Raw genomic sequence first — 25,406 nt, forward strand, 5'->3', positions numbered from 1 at the left:
TTTCAAATTTTATGAACAGTCAATATTTATTTATTTTTTTCAAATGAAATACAACTACATAGTGATGTGATATCTGTATTACCATATGAATTCCAGTACAAAGCACAACTTTGTTCCTTATCAGTTTGTCTTTATAACTTCAAAACATGAATACTGTACAATTCCACTTCATTATATACAAGTAGAATTTCATTCATCCTGCACCTTGGGTGAAATAGAAAGGGCAATACAAACCCACCACTCTCCTGACCTTCTACGATAAATAAATACCCATCATCCATTACAGTCATCTTATTAGTTGTCTGACAATAAAAAAATGAAAAACATAGTCAAACCATTTTAAACAAATTGAAATTGTATAATTAACAATAATGTCTGCTGACAAGTTATTTTTTCTTTTCTTTAAAATTTGGAAGAAATGCTGTACAATGACTATCTGTGTAATTAAATGCAACCCAGTCCAAGGCAGGAGATGCATGGAAACACCTTACAGCAGTTTGATCTATGCTCAAGATCAAAACACATTTAGACTCAAAATCTCATGCTTTTGGATTCTTTCTATTTGCAAGGTTCTTTGAAGAGATTTTTTTTGACAATTTTCCTATCTAAAATACTCTTGGTATGGAAAGACTTCTTAACACTGGGTAAAACTGACCTTTTAAAAGTGTTAAGTTCAAAACATCTCAATCACTCCTAAATTTAGAATTACTGACCTATACCTTTGTAAATGCAAACACTTCTTTTAAGAACATTTTCACACTCTTCAAGAAAGCTTTTAAGCTGCAGCATAACTATGGGGCATGTACTATGGTGAAATAAGTGCACATTCATATCAGAATAATAAAATTTGGCAACTTAAATTTAACCCCCCCCCCCCCCCCTTCAAGAAAAAAAAAACTTGTCTGGAGGTACCTGCCCTCCTTGTGCTCTGAGAGGATTATACTGTATGGTGCCTGTTATCACCTAAATTGCTGCACAAAATAATTCAATTAAAGTCAATTTTTGGTTTAAGATTATTCTGGGCATGCAGACAGCATATCATCCTTAAATAATTCAGAATTGATATGTTTACAGCTCATAATGATGCAACTGGAAAAAACTCCAAAAAAAGACAGTCATCTGACCAAATCAGTTTTAACAAACGATCAATCTCGGCTCTGGAAGCAGAGCAAAAAGATCCAAATGGAGATATAGAGCACTTTCAGAACAGCGGACTAACAGATCCACGGATCAAATATGACCAATTCACTTGTATGCTTGTTGCATGATTCCCGTGGGGAATCTATTTAGTCTTATTGGGAATTAAGCAACAAGCTTTTTAGTGGGTCGCCATATCTGATCTGCAAATCTATTAGTTCACTGTTCTGAATGTGCTCGTAGAGGCTGTTTTCTCAAGGTCCTGGTATTATGTATATATATATCTCTCAAAACCCAACTTCTGGCACAACGAACAACCACAGATATATATACATGGATGTATACAAAAAACGGGGGAAAAATGCATAGATAATATGGTTATCATTTTGATAACAGTTGCAACTAAATCTGATTTAATCAACTTGTATTGAACAAATGTAAATAAATAAAATTATGCACTAACATTACATAGAAATAATCCTGTAGATTGGTCTTTTTAAGTCAGTTAAATTTGAGTTTCAGTTAGCTTTACAGTATGAAAAATGACATTGAACTAAATACATGGCATGTTAATTTGTTAAACTGATTGCATTCAGCGAGAGTCCCCATGGAGTTAGATCGATCTATGTAGACTGTTAGTTTAAATGGGAATGAACACTAAATTTTGTTAAAAAAAGCGTAGAAATCCCTAAGTAACTGGAAAGTGACTAATCACAATCTATCAACTTCAAAAAATTAACATAATACACAGAGTTCCAATATTTGTTTTACAATGTTACTAAATGAGATAACATAAACTGAAAAATTTCTTTTTCTTTTTAAATCTGATCCAAATGACTTTGTTAACTAAAGAGTCTGGCTTTTACAAGGAAGAAATACAGTGTGGAAAAAGTATTATATAAATTCCTACCCACCCCACCAATTTCTTAACAAACCATCTCATATAAATTTCTGTATTGTCATTATCTTGTTCTGCCACTAATATACCATATAATAATATTATATATAATATACATATTTATGAGGATTAATATGTGGATACCAAAAGCTGGAATAGTAGATTTCTGACTTAAGATTTTTAGCACAAAAAGGTCTGCTATTTATCTGCCATATGATACAAAGTATTCACTAGACTGTAAGCTTTCCATAACTATTCATACCATAAAACAAACATTTGAGTAAACAAGATAAAACCTTTAACAACTGATGCTGCATTGTTTGCATGAGATCAAACTAAAAAAAAGAAAGAAAGAAAAAAAATGAACCATGGACTAGTGACTTGGATATTTATAAAATATTTCAATACATTGTGATTAATAACAAAAAAAAGTTTATAGGAATTTCACATATTTCATGAATTTGGTGAACCTCATGAAAGGCAAGATTTCTAGCTACGTTAAAATACATCACAGCCAAAAGACATGTTACGCCATGTAAGAGGGTCATATGAGCAAAGAGACCAGGATATGGTCTTAAAGTGCTGTAGTGTTACTTAGTTACAGTGTATTTGAATCATAATTATCTTCAGGCCCTTTTCACTTCCATGCAGTACAATTTGCTGTTTAACATCATTGTGACTGACAACTTAAGAGCCTGGCTATTATGCAATATAGTCATCTAAGAAGCATTCTGAACAGATGATTCGAGGACTAACTGATCCACTGACTAAATATGGCTGACTCATTTAAAAGCAGCACCAATTAATTCCCTGATGTTCTCCCTGCCTCCACCTGTCCTGTCGCTGCAGGGGCCAAGCAATTAAACCTCGGAGCGACAATTTAATCCATATAATGGCACCTGTAGGGGAAGGGAGACCATCAGGAAATAAGCAGTATTGTTTTTAAGTGAGTCGGCCACATCTAGTCTGCGGATCAACTTGTTCTGAGTGCACTCTAAGGGAGCCCAGGCACTTGACACAGCCAGTTAAACAGATTAATTTTGATTGTGTAAGTATATGTTACCCCCAGCCAAAATGGTGTGAAACAGTAAAGTGTAAAGCACTATGTGAATAGGGCCTTAAATATTAGTCAGTTACAAACTTTAAGACAGACCCATAAAGGGGGGGGGGGGGGGTCCTCTGCACCCTAGGTTTTTTTCTTTCTGCATGCATGTTCAGTAATAAGACAGAATATTGCTTCCTCCCCCTCTTCCACCCCCTCCCCTTCAGGTGAATATAATAAAAATTGTTCTAGATCTGCCAAAATTCACTGCTGTAAACCATTGGGTAACCTAGTTTGCATTTGTCTGATCATTCAATGTAAGATGTTGACTTATAAAGAAATGCCCATAAATATTCCTAAAAATTTGAGACCGCAGATTTCTGAAAAATACCTCCCCAGAAGGATTTTTTTACATTAGGACAAGACAATACTGTTCATTGTAGGAAATTAGCCCAATGGTTTGACTGTGGAGATCCAAAACAATTCTCATCTTCCTGCCTTCCCATCCCCATCATATCTACTTCAAGTTGCCAAGACAACAACTTTGTGTTAAGAGAAAAATATGTTTCCTGAGAAAAGATTTTTCCATAGAAATCAAGGCATACTGCAGTCCCTTAGAAATTCACCTATCCTTAGATATTCATAATAATATATATATACAGTCATAAATTCACCATAGATGTCACGTGCACATATTTTACATCTCTACATGTAGATAAGAGGAACAGTTCCAAAGCAGGGATAAGGGAATGGTCTGTGTTCCTGTCACACACACTTGTTCTCCTTGCATTATTCATCTACACAACAGTTCTCAGTCTGAGGTCTGGTCCATCTCTGCACATGGTTGATAAATATCTGCAATTGCTGGCATGTTTTCTATCATGATATCAATTCAAAATCCCATCAGTCCTAATTTAAGGCCCCCATCTGTCTTCTTCTGTACATGACTGCTTTCCAACCGATGTATTAAAATTCTTCTCAATGTTGACCTACGTTTAAAAATTCAATATGGCCGTCAATAAGTAAAAAAATCCAATGTCTGCCTCATTTTTGGTTTCTCATTATCAAAGAAACTCCACTCCACTCGTAAAAACTCGTGCTTTTGTGACTACGTCTCGTCACACTCTCATTTCCAGGTTTCCAATGTGACTCAATGCTCCCTATTGTGACTCAACCATCTGTTTGTCCCTGCCATAGTCAAGAGACCCTCGTTGCCCTGCGCTGTGTCAAGAAGAAGACAAGGTTTGAGCTCCTGAGGGTTGATATAATGTCACTGATGCTATATGGTTGTTCTGCATCACCTGTAGGATAACAAGGTAAAGTTAATAACAGCCTGAACTGGCTACCAGGTACTGGTATCTGTCTAAACTTCATCTTTTGATACAGAGATGGATACCTTTCTCTCTTCAGTGGTTTACAATTTATAATATGTTACTCATAAAATGCAATCAAAACATTTATATGTTTTATTGGATTCCATTTTTAAGGGGATATATATCTTAAAAGTTTCACATACCATAAAAATTGATCATACATAGCAGAAATATAATATGTGAGAGAAATATCTTTACAATACTTTTGTCCTTGCATAAATAAAAACACAGCCCCACTCAATTAAAAATACCTCATATATCATGTCCTGTACCCCATAACAGAAAGTGGACCCAAATGGGTTGGTAGTATTGGTGCTGGAGGCTCTGTTCAGCACCACTGGTTTCTCCATAGGCTTTGCTAGAAACCTCTCCACCTCATCCCACTGCAATATGATAACAATAAAGTTTAGAACACTTAATATTATGTAGACAGTTTGACTGTTACAGTATGTAAATGACACCATATAAAATGGTTCATATTACTTCTAAATTTTTTAGAAAATCTCTGTATGACCTGGCAGAAACACATCATCTATTTGCTGTGTTCAGTGCCACGACAGGGCATAAATACTGTTATAGGGTATACATGTGTTTTGACAAGGCATATATACTATTGTAGGATATTGAACTGTTGTGACAGGGCATAAAGACACTGCCATGGCATATCAATATGGTGAAAAAAAAAGCTGTGGCGCGTGTACACAAAATCAGTACAGGTGTAGAAATATACCAAAAGACTACTTAAGACAACAATTATCCCCTTTAGAAGGGAACCTTTACCTTGGTGTAAGCAGTAATGACCATCTGAGGATCCCCCACTGCTACCAGCGGCTGCTCTGAGGGATCCCTGGGTACAGAGAGGGATATTCTAAAATCACACCTACTATACCTGGGGAAAACAAAAATAATAATAATCACCAGACACTTTTTACATATTTCTTTTTCAATTTTTTCTGTTGTTTCTGTTGCAACTTCATATTTCTTTTTCAATTGTTCATGTAGTTTCTGTTGTGACTATATATTTCAATTTCAATTTTTCATGTTGTATTTGTTGTGACTTAAAAGAATCATGCGTGACAGCATACTCATTGTAAAAAGTGTGTGTGTGTGTGTGTGTGTTAAAAAGAGAGAGAGACAAAGAGAGAGGGGGGGGGGGGGATCCAGACTCACATGTTGAAATTATAATGTCCAGGATAATTGGTATGTAGCACAAATTTCTTCACCTTATGAGTATTAGCATCAAACAGTATATCCTGAAAATATGAAAAACACTTCTTGAATATTTAACAAGGGCATTTCTAGGACATTTTACCTTTTTGAATAACTGAATATCAAATCAGATCTTCATTAGTTTAAAACCACACACAATATGTGTGTGTGTGTGTGTGAGAGAGAGAGAGAGAGAGAGAGAGAGAGAGAGAGAGAGAGAGAGAGAGAGAGAGAGAGAGAGAGGGTGTTTTTAACAAATACTTCTATACTTCTAATTCAGAGAACAGGTGTTTTAAAGTGTTAACATATTTTTATACACATATCATACATATTGGTAGCAATTATCATAACATAAAAAAACAAGTGTGAGACATTATTTTTCTATACCACTTACCACACCTAAGGTGACATAGTTATAGAAATAATCTGAGCTACGAGATCTAACAAGTCTGTGAGCTTCTGGTGAGTGAATTCTCATCTTATCCTCTGCCTTGTAAAACATTTTACTGGGGCTTCCTAAGGCACTTGTCACATCCTGAGAAAAAAGAAGGGTTAAGTTGATTTTTTTCAGTGATATAAAACTGATATAAAAAAATCTTGATCTCAATCAACTCATGTGCATTTTTTTATTTGGTACACCTGAAACCAACTTTTTTTTTAAATTTCTTTGTGCTGCAAAATAAAGAAAAAACAATTCAACATACTTGGCATTTTCTTCAGAAAATAACATAATTTTGCTGCTCCCCTTACAAAGTGCAGATAGGTCATCATACAACAAAGGGAAACGTCTCATATTAAAACGAAAAACAAAATTAACTAATCAAACTACACAAAAGCAAACCAAACAGATACAGTTTTTGTCATATGTGCTTATGTCAACAGTTAAGTCCATTGTTTGTGGAGGTTATTTACTTTAAGTTATTTATGCCCTTATATTAAAGGTGATAGGTACTACATTTTCTCTGATATTTTCTCTCCAGTTTGTTCTTACTTGCTTCAGGCGTGTATTCTGATTTTTGTATGTATGTTACTTTGATTGAAAACAATTAACAATACTAAATAAAAAAATAAATAAAATGCAAAAGAAGTAATATGAAGGCCAGAAAAATTGATGAAAACAAGAAAATTAATTAAAACAAATAATGTAAAATTGAAATCTTACTTGATCACTTACTTAAAAAGTCATTAATAAAAACTTATTCATAAATTTTTTTAAATAAAAAAAATTTAACTAATCTGATGTTCATACCTCAGAGGAATCTCCAAATCTCACTCGCCTTTCAAAAGTTTTTCTTCTCATCTCTGACAACGATCCTGGCCCCGTGCCTAGCAACAGAAATACATAGTTCATAATAAAGATCATATTCCTTTCTTATTGGAATGGACACAATAAAGGGCTTAAGAACGAATAAACAGAAATTAAAACTTTCAGTCTGTGTGATCAGTCTCACTGAACCCTCCCTCCTCAAACAAACAATATTTATTTAGAAATGTCAATAAAGTTTAAAAATTCAAACAGGAATCAATTAACCATACAATATAACGTAGAATTTTTACCTCCTTCCTTCCATATAAAGTGGGCGAAAAAAGCTCGCTCTATGTCATAGTCAAATGTGAAAATTTTTCATCTGGACATGTTACTGATTTTTTTTAAATAGATAAATCAGTTTTAAGGTATCACTGGGTTTTGTCCTAGTTAAAAATGGACATTCCTGTCAGCATACTTTTGATTACTTCAGCTTAAAACAGATAGATCAAAATGTTTAAGTAGTTGTGGCACTCTAAATAAAAATCACAGATACAAGACTCTTTAACAAACTATGTAGGCTATTATTATTATTATATTACTAGCTAATATCAATTTTCATCATATTTCATGAAAGAAAAGTTTTAAGTAAAAACAGTCCTAGCCAATACCGATTTTCATTGCATTTCATGAAACAAATATGTATTTAGTTTGGAGTATGTAAATTCCCCTTTTCCTCTCCAGCTTTAATCATTCTATACATAGCCATTTCAAAAATATCACTTAAGATGTCTACATAATCACAATTATACAACCTATTAGAAAATGTCAAAACCCTCAACTGACCTTATTTCCAAATGGGTTTAATTTCACCAAATGTGATAGCAAGACAAATAATTTCCTGCTCTTCAATCCCCAAGGAAGCATTCATTTGTGATATTCAGTGTCATAATACCAAGGGCTAGACTTTCACTCCTAACCTGATACCCTCAGTCTAGAATTTTCTTTTTCCAAAAATAAAATACATTACATATGCAATTGTGTCTCTCGGTGCTCCCCAAAAAGACATTTATGTAATATTCAAGTTCCTATTTTTTTCTCAATCACGCCTTGGGGAGGACTTCAGGAAATACACTGTTTGACCTAATGCATATACGCTGAAGATAAAGGAAAAGGGAAACTAATACCTTACATAACCTCTGAGTCAGTAAACAATATGCACAACTGCCTGTTATAAAACACTATTAATTGAAATGGCTGGATGTGTGTCCTCTCTTGACACTTCATAAGATACCTGCTTACAACTAGAAATCATGACGCGTATGTAAACCATAGATATCTAAAGGTGGATAAGGCTTCCCCCAGACGCTGTTTGACTATAAATAGATTAATAAGTAGCATTAGTTCTCAAAGATAAAAATCCTATTTCATAACCACCCAGCACTTATTCCAGCCTAACCTGTTATGCAACGAACCAGGAGGCGTCGTATAAACGATCATTTACATTACTGTGATGCTAAATGGAATATGAACTGTATCAAGAGCACATGGGTTGAAGTGTGTACAATTTTTAGGCTCATGGGGTATGGACTACTTATTGTATTGAGGCCCAAGAAGAATGGAGCATGCAGAGAACCTGTGTGTGTGTGTGTGTGTGTGTGTGTGTGTGTGCGAGTGCAAGCGTCAGCGGGTACATCTGTGTGTATGTGTGAATGTGTGTGTATAATAGTAAGAAGTATATAATGGCCAGTATTTATCAAATGGACAGGTGAAAGTTGAAGATGGGTGACAATATTGAAAATCCTGAATACTTGAAATTTCTCATCGCATATACAGACAGAAAAAAAAATCCAAATAAAGACTGATAATCATGATATCAGACATCATCCTGAAAACTTCCACCCATGATCAAATGCCAAAGTATTGACATAAGAGCATTCTTTACTGTCCCAAGTCCTACTGAAGTTCTAAATGAATATCGTGATTTGCAATGTGATAAAACTCAAATGCATATATTCTAGATTTAGTATTTCAAATGAATATCAGCTTGGGCCTACTCTAACACATTTCTCAATCACTTTATTACTAATTTCTTTTTTTTTCTTCAAAAGAAACTATTTTAGCTCTTTTCTCAGTCCAGTTCTCTGTAAATCAGTTAACTTTGAAACTTTTCCTTGGAAAAAAAAAAAAAACAAATCAATTTTTGTTATCTCGTTACCTTCTGTGACCAAGTGAAAGCGAACTTCTTTGGTAGTGTGGTTCTCACGTAGCACCTCTAAACTTTCCAGGTAGCAATTTCCATAGAAACTCTGGATAGGGAGCAGTGGAGCTCTGGTGAGAAGGAAAAAAATGCTTACCATATATGCATCTGATTATATCATAATACAATGTTATTGAAATGATAGAATATTTGATTTTTTTTAACAAAAGAGAACACAATAGTCTAAACTGATAAATAAGTATCTTAACATAAAACACCCATAAGGGAAAACTGGACACAAGTTTTAAAAAAATCCCAAAATCATACATCCAGAGGTTTCTTAACTTGTAAGAACATCAACTAGTTGATTTTTAGCATTCTTGGTATTAAACTATTTCATATTCTTTATGCCAAAAATATTTATATTTCAACACCCGACTTAAAGTTTCAAAGTTTAATTTTCAATTCCCTACCCTGTATTGGCTAGACTATTTCCACTAAATATACACATTTTAGACACAGTTGGTGAGGCCCCATTTGGAAACTGAAGTGACCCCAGCCCGTGTGCATATCTGGGCTGAAATATAAGAGAGAGAGAGAGAATAAGAATTAATGCATCTGTATTGTCTTTTTTCAACACAATTTATTCTGAAACAGACATTTTAGATGTGCAGACGGACCATGAACTATAATATACTCTTATTGTAAAATATACTATCTGAAGGCTGATAGAGATAAAAGTTACATTCTAATCAGTCACTTATGTCACATGTTTCATGTGTTATGGACAGTAGTGCTGTTACATATACAGACTCCAACTTGAAACAGAAAGTGGTAGAATATTCTGACAAACCAAATGACATGATGTTAATTAACAACATAATCAACTAATTAAAATGGTGATATGAAAAATCAATATTTTTTTATCAGCGCATTTAAACAATGAAGAAAAACACTAGACCAATTTATTTATTATATTTTTTTTGCTTATGTCCATTTTAACATGATTCTTACCTCAAGTTTTGACTCAATCGGGAATGTAAATGAGAGCCCTCGGAAGTTTAATACAAATACCTGCCGTTCTGAGTCATAAACTAGAATGAGAAAAGCAAATTCTTGGCATCAGTTTATTAAAACACTAGTTTAGGTGTTAAAAGATAAAAGTTGTAATTTTTCTTCAATTTATAAAAAGCTAATATTGAAGTTGTGTTTACCTCCAATATTGCCAAATCTTAGCTAGATCGAAAAAATTTCAATAGCTGTTGATTAAAGAAAAATAACTACTTTATTGTTATGACATAACACAGCTGATGAAATTCTTCTCTGACCTGAGCAGATGTTATTAGATTCAAAGCAACCTGCATGTAAATTCACCTAAAACACAGTTGACTTCATAATACTGGTCTAGAAGCTTTTAAGAAAAGAGGGGCAACAATTAACATACCTTAATGCAAAGCTGCAGTCACAACAATCACAAATAACTATGTCAGAAAAGACAACGAAAAAAGAAGCAGGCTTTTTGATTCTTGTAAAAAGCAACTTAATCAGCTGGGTAAGTCTTAGTAAGTTATGATATCCTTAAAACCAACTTGGGGACTTTTATCTAGTGAAACATAACCTCCCATGCTCTATAAATGGATTAGGCGTTTGCTAACACTAACTGCAGATCCTTTAGCACTAACACCAATATTAACCACATAACCCACAAATTAACCAGCACTACCAAAGCAGATGAATAATTCGTGGGTTTTGTAGTTAATATGGGCATAAGTGCTAAAAGATCTGTGGGCAGTGCTAGTAAATCTTAACTCCTTAAAACTGAATTGGGACTTTTATTTTGTGAAACAGACTTCTCTAGTCCAAGTCTGAGAGCTGGCCCCTATCTACCCTGTCTTGGGTGCTACTGTTTCCCCTACCTCCTGGATGTGTTACCCCCATCTATCCTGTCCTGGGTGCTAATGTTTTAATCCTTACCTCCTGGATGTGTGGCGCCAAAGGACTGGTCTATCTGGGCTATTGTGGGCTGGATGTGAGGAGTGTTGAAGTGGACACCACTGCAATGAAATAAACAATAACATAATAGCTGTCAACCATGTTAAAAAAATTGTGAGAAGTGATAAATCTTTTTTTTTAATTCTGCACTTATCTATTACTGTAATTGTTCACATGGCAGATCAACCATGGACAAACTGATCTACGGACTTATTAAGGCCAGCGTCACTTATTAAGGCACAGCGTCAAACAAGCTGCCTTATCCCCTGATGGTCTCCCGACCTCCACACGGGCCATTATACAGATTAAATCTCAGCTCTGAGGTTAAATTGCAAGGCACCGGCAGGGACGACAGGTGTGGATGTTGGGAGACCATCAGGGGATAAGTCACAGGGTTCTCCCCAGGCCTTTATAGCGTATTGGCAGCGATACGCATTTCTTTTTGCCGACACGTTTCTTTAAGGTAAAAATTCAGTTCGGTGAAGTTGCAGGGTTGCCTGTCATGATTTATGAGAAATTTGGAACAAAAGTCTTTTAAAAAATCATTTTTGATGCATACTAACGTCTTTTTCTCTTCCTAGACGGTACTGAAAAGAGTGACCTACTTTTGGCACAAAACACATGCAGTTGCAAAATGAATTGTGAACAAACTTACCGCCAAATTATGAAAGTGAACACCCTCCAGAACTTCACAAGACAAAATTTATTCACATAACAGGCTCACTACTGAATATTTATTTGGTTAAAAATCTTTGTGCTCTAGAGATAAAGACCGTTCCAAAAACAGAAACTACACAAGTACTGTGCAGGGTACAACAGCCAGATTGATCTGGATGAACTAGATATATCTAGTTCGTTGTCAAGGCAACATACTGCCTGTCAATCAAATACGTTGCATGCTATCTACTTACTATAGAACGTGAAATCTTTGGGACTGAAGAGCTTGTTGAAATATTGTTTATTTGCCAAAATAAAACATGAAATTTTGTATGATGTTTTCTATAATGACTTTAGCATCACCTATATTATTTACAGTTAAAAATTTAGTGCTGGAATATGATAAATTAACATTGCTGTCATATACCAGTGTGATATTGATGTAAGTTAGATATTAGTAATAACAAATATGAGAATTTAAATAAAAAGGGCGACTTTTTTTATACTGCTTTTATTTAACTCATATATTACAAAAATCAAACACATGATAAAAATTTTTCCTCCGGAGGGCACATCCCCGGACCCCCCCCCCCCCCCCCCCCCCCCCCCCCCCTTTGTACCTTGCTTTGCAAGCCTCGGCACTCTCGCGAAAAAAAAAAAGGGCTATTTTCAATTTCTGGGGAGAACCCTGAGTCAACATTACTTTTAAGTGGGTTGGCCATACTTGATCTGCGGATCTGTTAGTCTGCAGATCAACTTGTTTGAATACGCTCTTCTAGTGATACCAATGGGCTGTTTGGCCCAAAAAGAAATTCAGCACCCGTGAAAATGAATAATTGTTTATCTGTGAACACAAATGTTCTCAATGCGTTTCTGTTTATAATTAATTTTTGGCATAAACTCAACTGGATGTCTTAAAATCTTCACAATACTTATTGGCTTTAGTGTGTTTTAACACTTTTTTTTTTGGAGTGAAATACTGAAAAAAAATTTTTAAGATTCCATGAATTTTCTTTTAACCTTCGTCTTAACAAGAATAGTAACAAGAACGTCTTCATAGTAAAACACTAATACAATGGCATTCAAAGATAGCACAAGTACTTACCAGTACTTAAGTTTGACCTTGTTAAGGTTATACACTTCTATTATCTGTAAATGGAACAAAATCACATAAGATAATCTTATAATAGCCTAACTTGATAGCGAAAAGAAAACATATTGACTGAATAGTTATGAAGAGCCGCTGTTGTACTTGACAGCAAAAGCCTGCAATCAAACCATAGATTATTCCTACAAAATGACAAAGGCAGCAAAGCTGTCAAATATACAGACATAAAGCAGGTCATAATGATAAAGACACATAACATATCACACAGACATCGCCAATTTTTAACAAATTTCTACCATTAATGAGGAAAAATGTTAATTTAAAGGAGTTTGAAGTCACGCCTAGAAATTTTGTAATGAGGGGAAAAAGGGAAAAAATTTCACCAAAAGAAAAAAAAAATGTTCTGTATTTAGTTTCATGTATCACTCCAAGAGGTTTGAGGATAACAAGCTATTTATTGAAATAACAGTAGAAAGTGCACAGAAACGAAGACATGAACAGATGCAGGTTATGACTATATGTACAGACACGCTGAATAAAGGAAAATTTCTTACGTGCCTTTGTACTTTCACAGGTATACTTTCCGAGTCTTCAAATATCCCAACATCATATTTCGATGGAAAATTCCATCATATGAGAAAATATCAGACAGGATAAATTTACCAGTAAACAGCAGAATTTTCATCACTGTCACAGAATCAATGGGACCCCCCCCTCCCCCCACACACACACACACGTATCACCCAAGCACAGTTAAAAACTGATTTAAGACTTGTGCCATTGATCTTCCACCCACCTACTCATCATGCAACCCTTTATTTCAATAAATTTCATATTTCAGTAAATCTGTTTCCTCCTAGAACTCACTTAAGGACGGAAAATAAAGTTGGACCATTTGAGACATATTAAAATAATGAACCATATCAAATTTAGCTAAAAACACCAAAAATTTCAAAATAATTTTTAGTAAAATATTAATAGATATTGCATTTGGTTACAATCTTCTATGCAAGGGTAATGACCAAGATCATTGGCTAATGTTATCAATATCAATATAGCCCAGTTATCAATATTACTAATTCAATCCAGTAATTCTGATCTAATTTTAGCCTAACTGAAATCCTACTAAGAGTACACTGACTATGTACGGCAGTGTCTTAGACCCATCCCACAAAGAGGATTTTGTTATAAGTATTCATGTATCTGATGTGAACCAAAGACATATATTCGCTTATTGGAGATTAAACCTTCAATTTCTGAACCATTTTAATGAGGAGCCGTGCTACTTTATGCATTTGAACTTTGACATGCTGGTTTGGCTTCCAGATTAAGCTTACTAGATCAATTAAAAATTCCTAGAAATTTAAGATTAAATCTTAGGTAACTATAGCGAAAAAAAAAAAAAAAAATTCCCCCAATCCTCATCTGGATAATATTAAGTCTGAAATCCCAGGCATGAATATGTGGTTTTGTGACATTTACTTGTGGCATCACTTTACATCTCTCTTAATTCTGGATCATACACTGAACCCCCCCCTCCCCCCACGCCACCCAACACACACAAACACACACATATATACGCGTGTGCGTATGCGTGGATCACTAGAATTCAGGAGTCTGAGACACATGGACAAGCTCCTGATTCTCATCGATGAAATTAAAATGATGAGCAGCATGATGTGCCAAGAGCAACATTCTTTTTAAAATTCTGATCTAAAATTTACTTAAATCAAATACTGGTTGTTTTTGTTTTTTTTTTTTTTTTGCAGCAAACTAGACTAGTAACAAAAAACTTAAGTGCAACTTTTAGTGGAAAGACTACTTTAATGAAATTGATTTCTTTTGATTCATGTTATAAGCATAGCAATAACTTGAAAAAAATAAACATCTTATTGATTCTGTCTGGCACATAAGTACCATAATAATTATGTGATATTCCATGTCTCCCATGTACAAGGCATGTCTGGGTTAGAAACACGCCACGAAACAGAAATCAACCCCTTTTTTACTGTGTGTGTATCCGTTTTATAATCACAAAACTTTATAAAGTAATTACCTCGGAAGAAAATTGATTAATACACATGCGAAAATAGATAAAGGGAAATACTGGAAATAGGATAAAGAGCAATGAATTCACTAGTTACGTAAATATATATGCAGGTAATGAGTTTTCACTGCAGAAAAAACAAAAGTTAACTAAACTAGTCAAGATTTTGATTCAAGTCGCAGGTTGCGTTTCTGTGTAAATGCAATTTTTAATTCATCTGTGTGCTTTCAATTTTTTTATACATAGGTGAATGTGAAGAGCAGTTATAACAAATGAATTACTATTTATTAGCACCAGTAAATGGAACTGGCTGGCAGAGGACAGATGCACTACACATGTACTAAAAGACTGTTTTACTTCCGAATCACTAACATTAAGGGACCATTCCCACAGATGTTTGGATTGATCTATCTCCCTGGGGAGTCTCACTACATTTCTAACAACTTAATCAGCTTAAATGTCTGTCACGCCTAGTAAAGCTGTTAGGGGGTAATTATCTTTACCCCCTAGCTGATTCGTTAGGCGCGACAGACTTTTAAGCCAGTTAGTTGATAGCAATTTAGCAAGACTTCCCAGGGAGTTAGACCAATCCAGATAGATCGATTGAGGCATGGAAACCCAGTTTAAGGGATCATTCCCTGACCCTATTGTGCTAACTGTGGATTGTTCCATCTCCAAGGGGATTCTCACTAAATTGCAATCAACTTTAGCGGCTTAGATGTCTGTCATGCCTACTGAAGCTGCTAGGGGGTAATTTATTATCGTTAAGCAGCTTCAGTAAGCGCGCCAGATATCTAAGCTGCTTAAGCTGAAAGCAATATAGCAAGAAACCCCTTGGAGATGGATCGATCTTATTAAATCTTATTAGATCGATCCAGGTATGGGAACCCAGTCTAAGAGGGCATTCACAACGGATGATCCTCGGACCTACTGATGTGTAGATCAAATATGGTGGTCCCTACATGAAAGCAGAGCCAACTCATCCACTGCTGGTCTCCACAGCTCCTAGGTTTAATGGCTAGAACCCTGCACAGGGATGGCACATGTGGAGGTTGGGCTTAATCCGCGGATCAGTAGATCCAAGGATCATCTGCTGTGAATGCCCTCTAACACTGAAGCTTCTGATATGTTCAAATTATGCCTTTATATATATATATATATATACACACACACACACACACACACACACATGCTTGAACAGTAAGCAGTGGAATTTTTGGTCTGAAGAGCAAAAAAGTTTTAAACAAAATATCACAATAGACTTCTGTTTATCAAAATGGCATCTCATTTAAATCACATTTCGTCCCCTATTTATCTCTTACTCCTGAACAATTTTCTCCTCAGACATCAAATTTCACAAAACACATGTCTGTAGACTGACGAATATTAACAGAACTTAGCCTGTCTGTGTCTTCCTCTTAGTATCGGAAGAAACCCTTACAAGGTATGTAAGACCTCTTGACTGAAGCCTTGTAAAAGAGAGATAACTGCTGCAAAATTTAAATGTGCTCGATACGAAATTCTGATCCCCCAACAACAGAACATGAACAGCACAGGCTTCAGATTTCCCTGCTACTAAAATAGGCCACAAAGATAGCTTTGGTGTGCTAGAGACCTAAAATTTCTGCTAAAGTATTATTTTAAAGCAGGGCTTTTCCCAGGATTGGGGGTACAGACCGTCCAAAATTACCACCTGCAATTTCCTACCAAATTTCAGGGAGTCCAAGTATGCCCAAAGCCGTCACATTTTCAAGAAATTCATAAGTCTTTGAAAATTCAGCAGTCTTTGAAAATATAGGCTGTCCAGTGGTGCTGGAGGCTGTCTAAATGACAGCTGGGCAGTCCACTGAGAAAACTCTTGTTTTACAGTTTTCTTAGGGGCCATTCAGAATGGATGATCCAAGTACTAACTGATCTGCCGACTAAATATGCTTCAAAAGCTTTTGAAGCATTTAAAGGATTTTTAGTCATATCTAACCAATTTACCTTGGGTAAATGCTTTTTCCTCCACGTAACCTATATACCTTATGATCCTCCTTTTCTGAGACTTGCCTTAACTCTGTAACCATCCGAGAAAATAAAAAGCCCTTAACCGACCTGCCATCATTTTCAAACTTCTCAATCCTAGCATGCTCAATTCTCACCCTGACTTCCAGATTCTGAGCTGGATGACAGGTGATGAGGTTCATCAGAAGGGGGATGAATTTGATTATTTTTGCTACATTGATTCCTGGTATGTATCAGTTACAATATGATCAACGGTATTACTTATCCAAAGATATGTTTAACAAGAAGTGGTGATTGCTGTTTAAAATCCTACACGTTGAGAATAAGTAAAGAGACCAATTATTCATAAGTAAGAGAAAATTGCTTTCTTTTCGAAGGAAATTTCATTTTGGCAGGGAAATCCAAGATAAGATTCCTTTAATTACATAAATACATGTACAAACAATAATCTCGGTATATTCGGTATACTATAGGCTTTCAACTTCAGACAGAGAGCACGCTTACATCTGTTACATAAACAGTTCAATATCAAGAAAGGTATTCTCAGTGCTTTTTCCTGCATGGTGCATGTGTTCATTCATTTCATTACAAAATTATTTCCAGGCCATAAAAATAGAAAAAAGGAGTTTTGCCAAGAAAAAAGGAAAAGATAGAAATATATTTTAATATAGGGATAAATAAGAGCTTGGCGCTTTGACAGAGGGGCAAACATATATATTCAGCTCAAGGTAGATCGATATGTTAAAATGACCTAAATTGGTCAAAATAGCTTTTACCCCCCCCCCCCCATTTCTTTTATGGGAAACACTTATCTAGATATTAGTGCCATAAAAATAAACACTTTTAGAGCAAAGGTGTCATTTTTTGTTGTTGTTTATTCACCTCCTTTATCACCAATTTAACCTCTTTTGGTATGAGTTGTCAGTGCGGAACTACTGTTGCACTTGACAAGCTCTTCAAATTGCAACAAACATTAGGTCTCTAGCTTTAAGGGCTCCAGATTTAGAGGGTTTTCAGTTTTGGTATCTAATGGCTGCCATTCCTGTGAAAATGCACTAACTGACCTCGAACCCAGGATGGTAAAGAACATCCAAGTTTAACTTCTCACTATAATATCTATGCCAATCGGCATAAACACATATTTTTTTCCACAGAAAATTAAAATGTTAACAAAAATTTGGCCAATTTGCCCTTAAAATATGGATCAAAGGTCAAATCCAAGGTCATATTCTAAATCTCCACATGACTTTCAGTTAGACTTCTAAAGTACTTTTCCACAATTCCTTTGGTAAAGGAGATATTAGCTTTTAATATTCAAAATATGCTGATAAAAATGGAAAAAATAAATAAATAAAAACAGCGAAACTTATTGAAAAATGGTCCAATCAAGCTGATTTTTAAACTCAGCCTGTTTTTTTATAAATATTCTTCAGTTACGTAAGTTTGAAGACCAAAGTCAAATCGTTTTCCAATGACGTGTTTTCTCTGAAAGTGCACTGGACAAGAGCCACAACAGGCGCAGGTGATGGCTATATGTACAGACACTTGGTGTCTGTACATAAAAACCACTTGTGTTATAATTTAGTCAACCCAAAGCAGATACCCTGTATGCAATAAATAATACCTTGTCACTGCACCTGAAATTTAATCATTATCACCAAGGACATCTCTACAAAATTACAATGATTACACTATGCTTTACCTTTAATCTCTGTGTATAGGAATCATAGATCAGCTTCACTCCATCTTGAGATAGGTTCAACACTAGGTCCATATCCAGAGGAACCTAGATATAACAAGAGATAAAAAGCATTCTACAATGACATTTTTTCTAAATAGGAGTCGAAATTCTGATTTTTTTCCAGAGGAGCATGATAAATCATACACCCACACAAAGAAAAACACTTATCGTCATGTGTACTTCTTTTAAGTACTGATGATATTAACTAGAAAAGCTCCCAGACAGCACAACCTCCACAAGACATATAATTACCTAATAATTAATTATTATTTGGTTAATGAATAATTTTATCACCACAAAAATCTGATTTTTTTCCTTTGCCCATTTGTGACCTATCCTGGAAAGTTTCATCAAAATCTGTTAATCATTTTAGACTTAGTTAACTAATAATTGATATCAACACCAAAATCTAAGTATTTCTTCCTTAGCCCATTTGTGACCCATCCTGCAAAATTTTGTCAAATAGTTGTTTCTCACTTTCTGACTTCATTATAACTAATAATAAATGAAAAATTGATTAACAAATGGATCACCATAATGTAATCAGTTCTTTCTTGGTCCATCTGTGACCTATCCTGAAAATTTCATCAATATCTATTCCTTACTTTTGTATAAAAACTACAAACAAACAAATAAACGATAATGATCACCTCCTTTGGGGGAACTAATAAAAAAGCAGTAGGGTCACTCTCTCTGTCAGCATATTCCGAAAGTATGTAAACAATTACTGATACTTCTTATCATACTGGTAACTTGCTTATTAACACCTAATTGAAAACATGAATAACATGTTGAAACTTTGAGACTAGCTGCAACATGTTATTCATGGTACAACAACAATGCTGCAACGGTTCTTAAAATAAACATTGTTGACTAATTCTTGCTATCTTACCAAAGCTGATGACATTTTATAAAAACAAAAATCAAACTGAATCTCAGGGTCATTGTATTTGCTTAGAGCTAATAATATCCATTTCCAGCTCCTAGATCACTGTTTTTCCTTACTGGTGAAAAATCTAGAAAATGAAACTGAGCTGCAATTATATGCATGTAATTTGTTCAGCGTGGGTGTATTAATGTTTGTCATTCCTAATGACTGCCATAGCATCCAAAATGACATTTTTAAGAATTTTGGTCAAATGTATAATATAGATATGCAGAGGAAGAAACTGAAAACATATGCAATGCACTATTTCTTTCTTTTTTTGGGGGGCAAAAAAGAAAAAAAATTCCAATTCTCGAAAAAACCCATTTTAATTTTATTATTCCTTTTTATTCTTAGAAAAATTAAATTTCCACTATTTCTTTTATTACTTAGAAAATATCCTTCCAAAAAACCTTCAAAATTTATGAAAAAAATAACGTCACTAACAGTTTGCCTGCGTCAGTTAATAATAGAAGCATTTCTAAGAACTTTACGTGATAAATACTAGCTATTACGGTAAATAATCTCTACATATGAACATATTTCTTCTCAAAACAGTAATCAGTTATGACATTTAGATATTGAATAGATATTTAAAAATTGGGGGAAGTAATTTGGGTCCATGACAAAAAAACAATTAATTTCTTTGCACAAGTGATAAATGATAAATGATAATTCTTGAAAAAGAAACTACTGAAATGAATGAGGAATTTGAAATTTGTGGTTTATTACCATAGTTTCATGTGCTAAAGCCTCCACAACTAAACATAGAACAGTCAGGTAAAAGACACACTATAAATGGCCTCATACAGATTACTTCCTGACATGCTACAAACACAGTGCCCTTGGCGAGAATGCCAAAAAGCTTGCCTGTGCATGCAATCACTGAAAAACAATACAACGTAAAGCACAGCCTGTCGTCATGCAACGTAACAATGACATAAAATTTGACACCAAGAATTCCTGCCATGATCTGATATGTTGCAGAGGGGAGGAAAAAAACAGATAAATTTCCTGGATTTTGCCAGCGCATGTGAACACCTGTGTGGGCGCTTGCATGCGACTTTTCCTAGAGCCAATGGGTCGATCAATTTCTCCTGAATTTCATTAAGATACCTGGTACACACAATGTGGAAGTAAACATATCTGACCACAAATGGAAAAAATAGCACTGATGACATGGGAAGAAGATGCAAATATAACCACAGATTCACGTTTTGTAGGTCATACATTTCCTCCACCATGGAATACAAAACAACAAGTAATTAATGAAAACCATGCACATTTCTCAAACAATCTTTCAGTGTGCCTGTAAAGATCCAAATCTGATGTCTTCTTTTCCCTTTCTTTGCAGAAGTCAATTAAATTTTAACTTTCTTTATCTGCAATATGTAATGCTTTAATACTCATCTTTTAATCATTACTAATTATTTAACATTGGAATCTCTAATATATCATTTTAGGATGACGGTCTCTTTGGCAGCACTAATTCACAAAAAAAAATTATTCAGAAAAATTAATGTACAAAGTGCTGGCAAATTTGTCAATTAATATCCAGAGAACTCTATTTATTTTCTCTCTTAAATGTAGCTTTAACATCAAATGTGACCAACTTTTTTGAAGTGCATTTAATACTGTCACAGCTTTTGACATGGTCTTTTTTCTTTTGTCCATCCAGGTTCATTCTTTTTCAACACCAATGCAGTTTGATTGCTTTCTATAATCAGAAAATCTTCATGACTGACCTTTGCTGAATCTCAGTCAGGGTTTAATTTTGATCATCTAAACATGCTGTCATTGATGACTGGATCAAAAATGAGATAACTTACATTTGTTTGCTATCATCCTTAAAATCAGTCACTTGTACAAATAAAAGTGGAGATCTCTTGCAAAGAGTCACAGTGAATCAAAATCAACAAAGCCAATATACTGGGTCTTAATCGATCGATTTCCAGCTCATCCTACACTGGAAGCAGTGAGTGAATCCTACTGTGTGCTGTACATCCTGATACCTTTTTTTTTTCAGATGTGCCTATGTTTTCTACTGACAGATTTTTTTTTTTACCTCGGGTGACTTCACTGATAAATGTTATCTTTTTCATGTCACAAGATTGGGGGTACTTTGCATGTTTTTGCCATTTTTCATTGTTACCAAATTATCTTTCACCATGTCATTTTATGTACTGTATTTAAATTTTTTGACAAAGCTTCAATGTTGTATCTCAAATATGATATTGCTAATACATTTGTATTCATTGAAGTATTTACCAAATCACCCAAACAAAAGAATGATCATTAAAAACCTTTGAACAATTTTATATTTCAAAAGGCCTGACAGACAATTTAGCAGGAATGCGGCATTTAAGCATCCAATCATATGCACCGCTCTCCATGTCAATTCACAAAATATTTTACTATTCAAAATCACTATCACTTTAATTTTTACAAGGGTAGGGGGGAGGGTTGTTACCCAGTACCAAAATTTTACTCTAGTCACTTATCAAATCCTTTACCCTCTTATCTCTGTTATGTTATAAGCAACAGGAATCAAAAACTGCAAACATGCTGAAAACACCCTATATTTACCTTCAAATAAGTGTCAACAATGGAACGAGGACAAGAAATGCAATTTAGACTAGTTAGGAAATTTAGTTAATTAACCTGTAGGGCAAAGGTCCTACCGTACAAAAACGTCATAGAATAGATCCCTTGCCTTCCCCATCTTTCATTGAAAGGAAAGTCAAGCACCTAATATGATAATGGGGACTATCCAAGTTGGCCTAAAATTATACTTTTGGCACTATATGATATCCTATGTACTAGATATATGGCACTAGCTATAGTCATATTTTGCCTTATGACGCATAAGAACTTCTTTCACAGCTTTTATCAGCTACAGGTTTTCCGCTTTGCAAAGTCATGTCTAGTTAAAACCCACAATGCAACACAAATCTATTGTTTTGGTATTCAAGCAGCTACCAAAGCACGAAAATATCAAGAGGGTCATGGTAAGGAGGCACGCCTCCAGGATGGCTCTGGAAAAGAACTTCTGTGAACAAAAAATTGATTTATGGCATTTCTCAAGTTGGGTCAGCTAGAGCGGGGGGAGGGGGTGGGGGGAGAGGGGGCTTAGTTGTCCACTTAAATGTAAACTGAGGATGTACCCTTGTAAAAGCAATGTCCAGGTATAGCTTACCCTGCAGCAGTAGTTCAACAAAGGAAAAACTCGTATTTCATCAATACTGGTGATTTTAGTCAACTAAGCCGATCTGAACTTGTTGGAAATATCACCTTCTATCTCTCAAAAATAACACAGGTTTAATAATTACACAATAGCAAAAAAGACAAGGAGATAGGAAAGGAAAGGAAAGGAAAGAAGAAAGGATACCTGGTCGCTGTACCATACTTGAACTCCCTTGATATTGCGATCGTGTCTCTTTAGTATGTTCACTGTCTGGTAAAATGGTTGTCCTGAAAATAAAAATCTTATTTCATACAGAAATATCTTAGATTTAACAAATGGCTATGTCTTATCTAATCCCAACCCTTCCCTCACTCCCCCCCCCCTTTTTTTTTGGGCAGGGCGGGATAAGTTCTGACAGCAATGAAGTTTCACAAACATTACTGTTTTATTTTCAATAACATTACATTGACTATATTTGACTTATCAAATTGGTATAAATTTGTACACACATACACACACACACACAAAAAAAAAAAATCTAAACCAAGTCTGCCCACGCTCGGCTGTCACCTTGATTGGATAGTAAACGATTGTCGTAAAATCGCTAAATGATATTAAAACCGGGTGCATAAACTTGAAAACCACCTACAACAACCTTGGACTACCACATTAATCCAATACAATGCAAACATAAACTATAACAAGTGGTTAAAGCCTTCAAACCGAATGTCGTAAAGTCCCCATATACCTCCATAGAGACAATAAAATAGAATGAGCTTCTGAAACAAACCTGATCCAGTTCCAACAGAATAATCGAAATAAAATACTGCCGGGCATCGGAGCGGCCTAAAACTTGGCACGCTTACCGCTAATACTGCAGGCTACATCATCCCGTCGCTCGTTTGTAAATTCCGTGCATGGCATACGCACAATCAAACCGTAAAAAACAAATTCTCGGGGTGTCGTTGGCCAGGTCCACTCAACAATCCAATTCAGGAAATGACGTAACCGCAGAGGTCGCATTGTCCAATGGCATGGCTTCTTTTTCGTAATGGTAGGTTAGAGTGGACCTGGCCAACGACACCCCGAGAATTTGTTTTTTACGGTTTGATTGTGCGTATGCCATGCACGGAATTTACAAACGAGCGACGGGATGATGTAGCCTGCAGTATTAGCGGTAAGCGTGCCAAGTTTTAGGCCGCTCCGATGCCCGGCAGTATTTTATTTCGATTATTCTGTTGGAACTGGATCAGGTTTGTTTCAGAAGCTCATTCTATTTTATTGTCTCTATGGAGGTATATGGGGACTTTACGACATTCGGTTTGAAGGCTTTAACCACTTGTTATAGTTTATGTTTGCATTGTATTGGATTAATGTGGTAGTCCAAGGTTGTTGTAGGTGGTTTTCAAGTTTATGCACCCGGTTTTAATATCATTTAGCGCTTTTACGACAATCGTTTACTATCCAATCAAGGTGACAGCCGAGCGTGAGTCTGCCCTCTTTGATGAGTATATCACACAGATTCAGTTTTTTTTTTAGGGCCCTGGGTCTTAACTAAGCCCCTTTAAATTGTGTCGCATCTATCACACTGAGTCTTGAGTGCAAGGCAGATCATCATATTTGGGAGTGACTAATATAATGATTTACCAAATCTATTATCACTGAATGCATTAAATGATATTAAAGGGACTGTTCACATAAAATAGTGTTACTCAGCAATTCCATCATGCAACGTTCAAATAAGTGTTCAATACTGCCTTAGTGATTGGCCATGAATTAGTAACTAGTGACCCAGCCACCAGCTGATTGGCGACCTTGGACTTGACCCATTTTGTTTAACAACTTCATCCGTACCCTTTACGAAAAAAAATTTTGTCAAAATATGCTGAGATAGAACTAATTTTCAGAATCATGCTTAATCGAAAACACTGTAATTTAAACTTCATAGAAAACCACTGTAAAAATTCATGAACGACTGAAGACAATTTCAAGTGAATATTTGCAAACATGACGTTTCGTCATTCGCAAGAAACTGCGTTGGACCTGAAGTTGATACTCACCCAAAATAAACTCCCATTGCTCATTCCCTAGAGATCTTTCTGGCACAACATCGAGGTCCAGCATGACCACTGTCTCTCTGACACTGTCTTAGGCATGCGTTTGACACAAAAATGGATGCTTTAATCAAAAATTACAACGCATGTTTTCATTGTTCCGAGGTTTGTTTTGATCAGCGCCATTTCATATTCAACGCATGCGCAAAAAATTGTATTTCCGGATCAACACCCATACTTCCGGTTCGGGCATAACCTTTGTTACCGTCGGATAACAGGGTAATTTTGTGTACTTATTGACCTTTAGAAGCATCCTGTGTCCCGTAATATTGTCATCAACACTAACGTGCTATAACAGCAATTTCAATGTATAGTTTTAAGGACATTTATGTCGTTTTAGTAAGTGATGATGGCACTTGCAGTGCCTACCAGCAACACTCAACAGAGCAGTCAGCGCACTCTGAGCTTCACGAACCTCAGGGTACAGCTAGGCGATGTATCGTTGGTTTACCACTCCCCTGCACCCACCCTTCCTTTGTATCATAGAAATTCTGTTACAGTAAACTCTCGAATCCACGGTGGTTGA

At 35.3% G+C, this 25,406-nt stretch overlaps 1 protein-coding gene across 1 annotated transcript; it reads right to left on the reverse strand.

Annotated features, from left to right (window-relative positions):
- LOC106156368 (phagosome assembly factor 1) lies at positions 1-25,043 on the reverse strand. Its single transcript, XM_087011053.1, has 14 exons — positions 24,827-25,043; positions 22,971-23,053; positions 18,619-18,702; positions 12,860-12,903; positions 11,080-11,159; positions 10,120-10,199; positions 9,579-9,682; positions 9,124-9,236; positions 6,909-6,985; positions 6,054-6,194; positions 5,621-5,703; positions 5,231-5,339; positions 4,702-4,833; positions 1-4,378 (listed from the first exon to the last, which is right to left on the reverse strand). Exons 1-14 carry the CDS (start codon positions 24,888-24,890, stop codon positions 4,304-4,306), a joined length of 1,269 nt encoding a protein of 422 aa, XP_086867179.1. The 5' UTR covers positions 24,891-25,043; the 3' UTR covers positions 1-4,303.
- Between the last annotated feature and the right edge of the window lie 363 nt (positions 25,044-25,406).

This window comes from Lingula anatina, chromosome 4 (genome assembly GCF_051362555.1).
Source record: "Lingula anatina isolate TDL-2025a chromosome 4, LinAna3.0, whole genome shotgun sequence".
NCBI classification, from domain to species: domain Eukaryota; kingdom Metazoa; phylum Brachiopoda; class Lingulata; order Lingulida; family Lingulidae; genus Lingula; species Lingula anatina.

What these genes read in the sequence shown, in the direction of transcription:
- LOC106156368 (XM_087011053.1), bottom strand. Translation starts at nt 24,890, where the DNA reads ATGCTGGACCTCGATGTTGTGCCAGAAAGATCTCTAGGGAATGAGCAA. An exon ending in GATTTGGAGATTCCTCTGAG is followed by an intron (nt 6,195 to 6,908) that starts GTATGAACATCA and finishes CTTTTTTCTCAG; the next exon opens with GATGTGACAAGTGCCTTAGG. An exon ending in TACAGGACATGATATATGAG is followed by an intron (nt 4,379 to 4,701) that starts GTATTTTTAATT and finishes GTTATCCTACAG; the next exon opens with GTGATGCAGAACAACCATAT.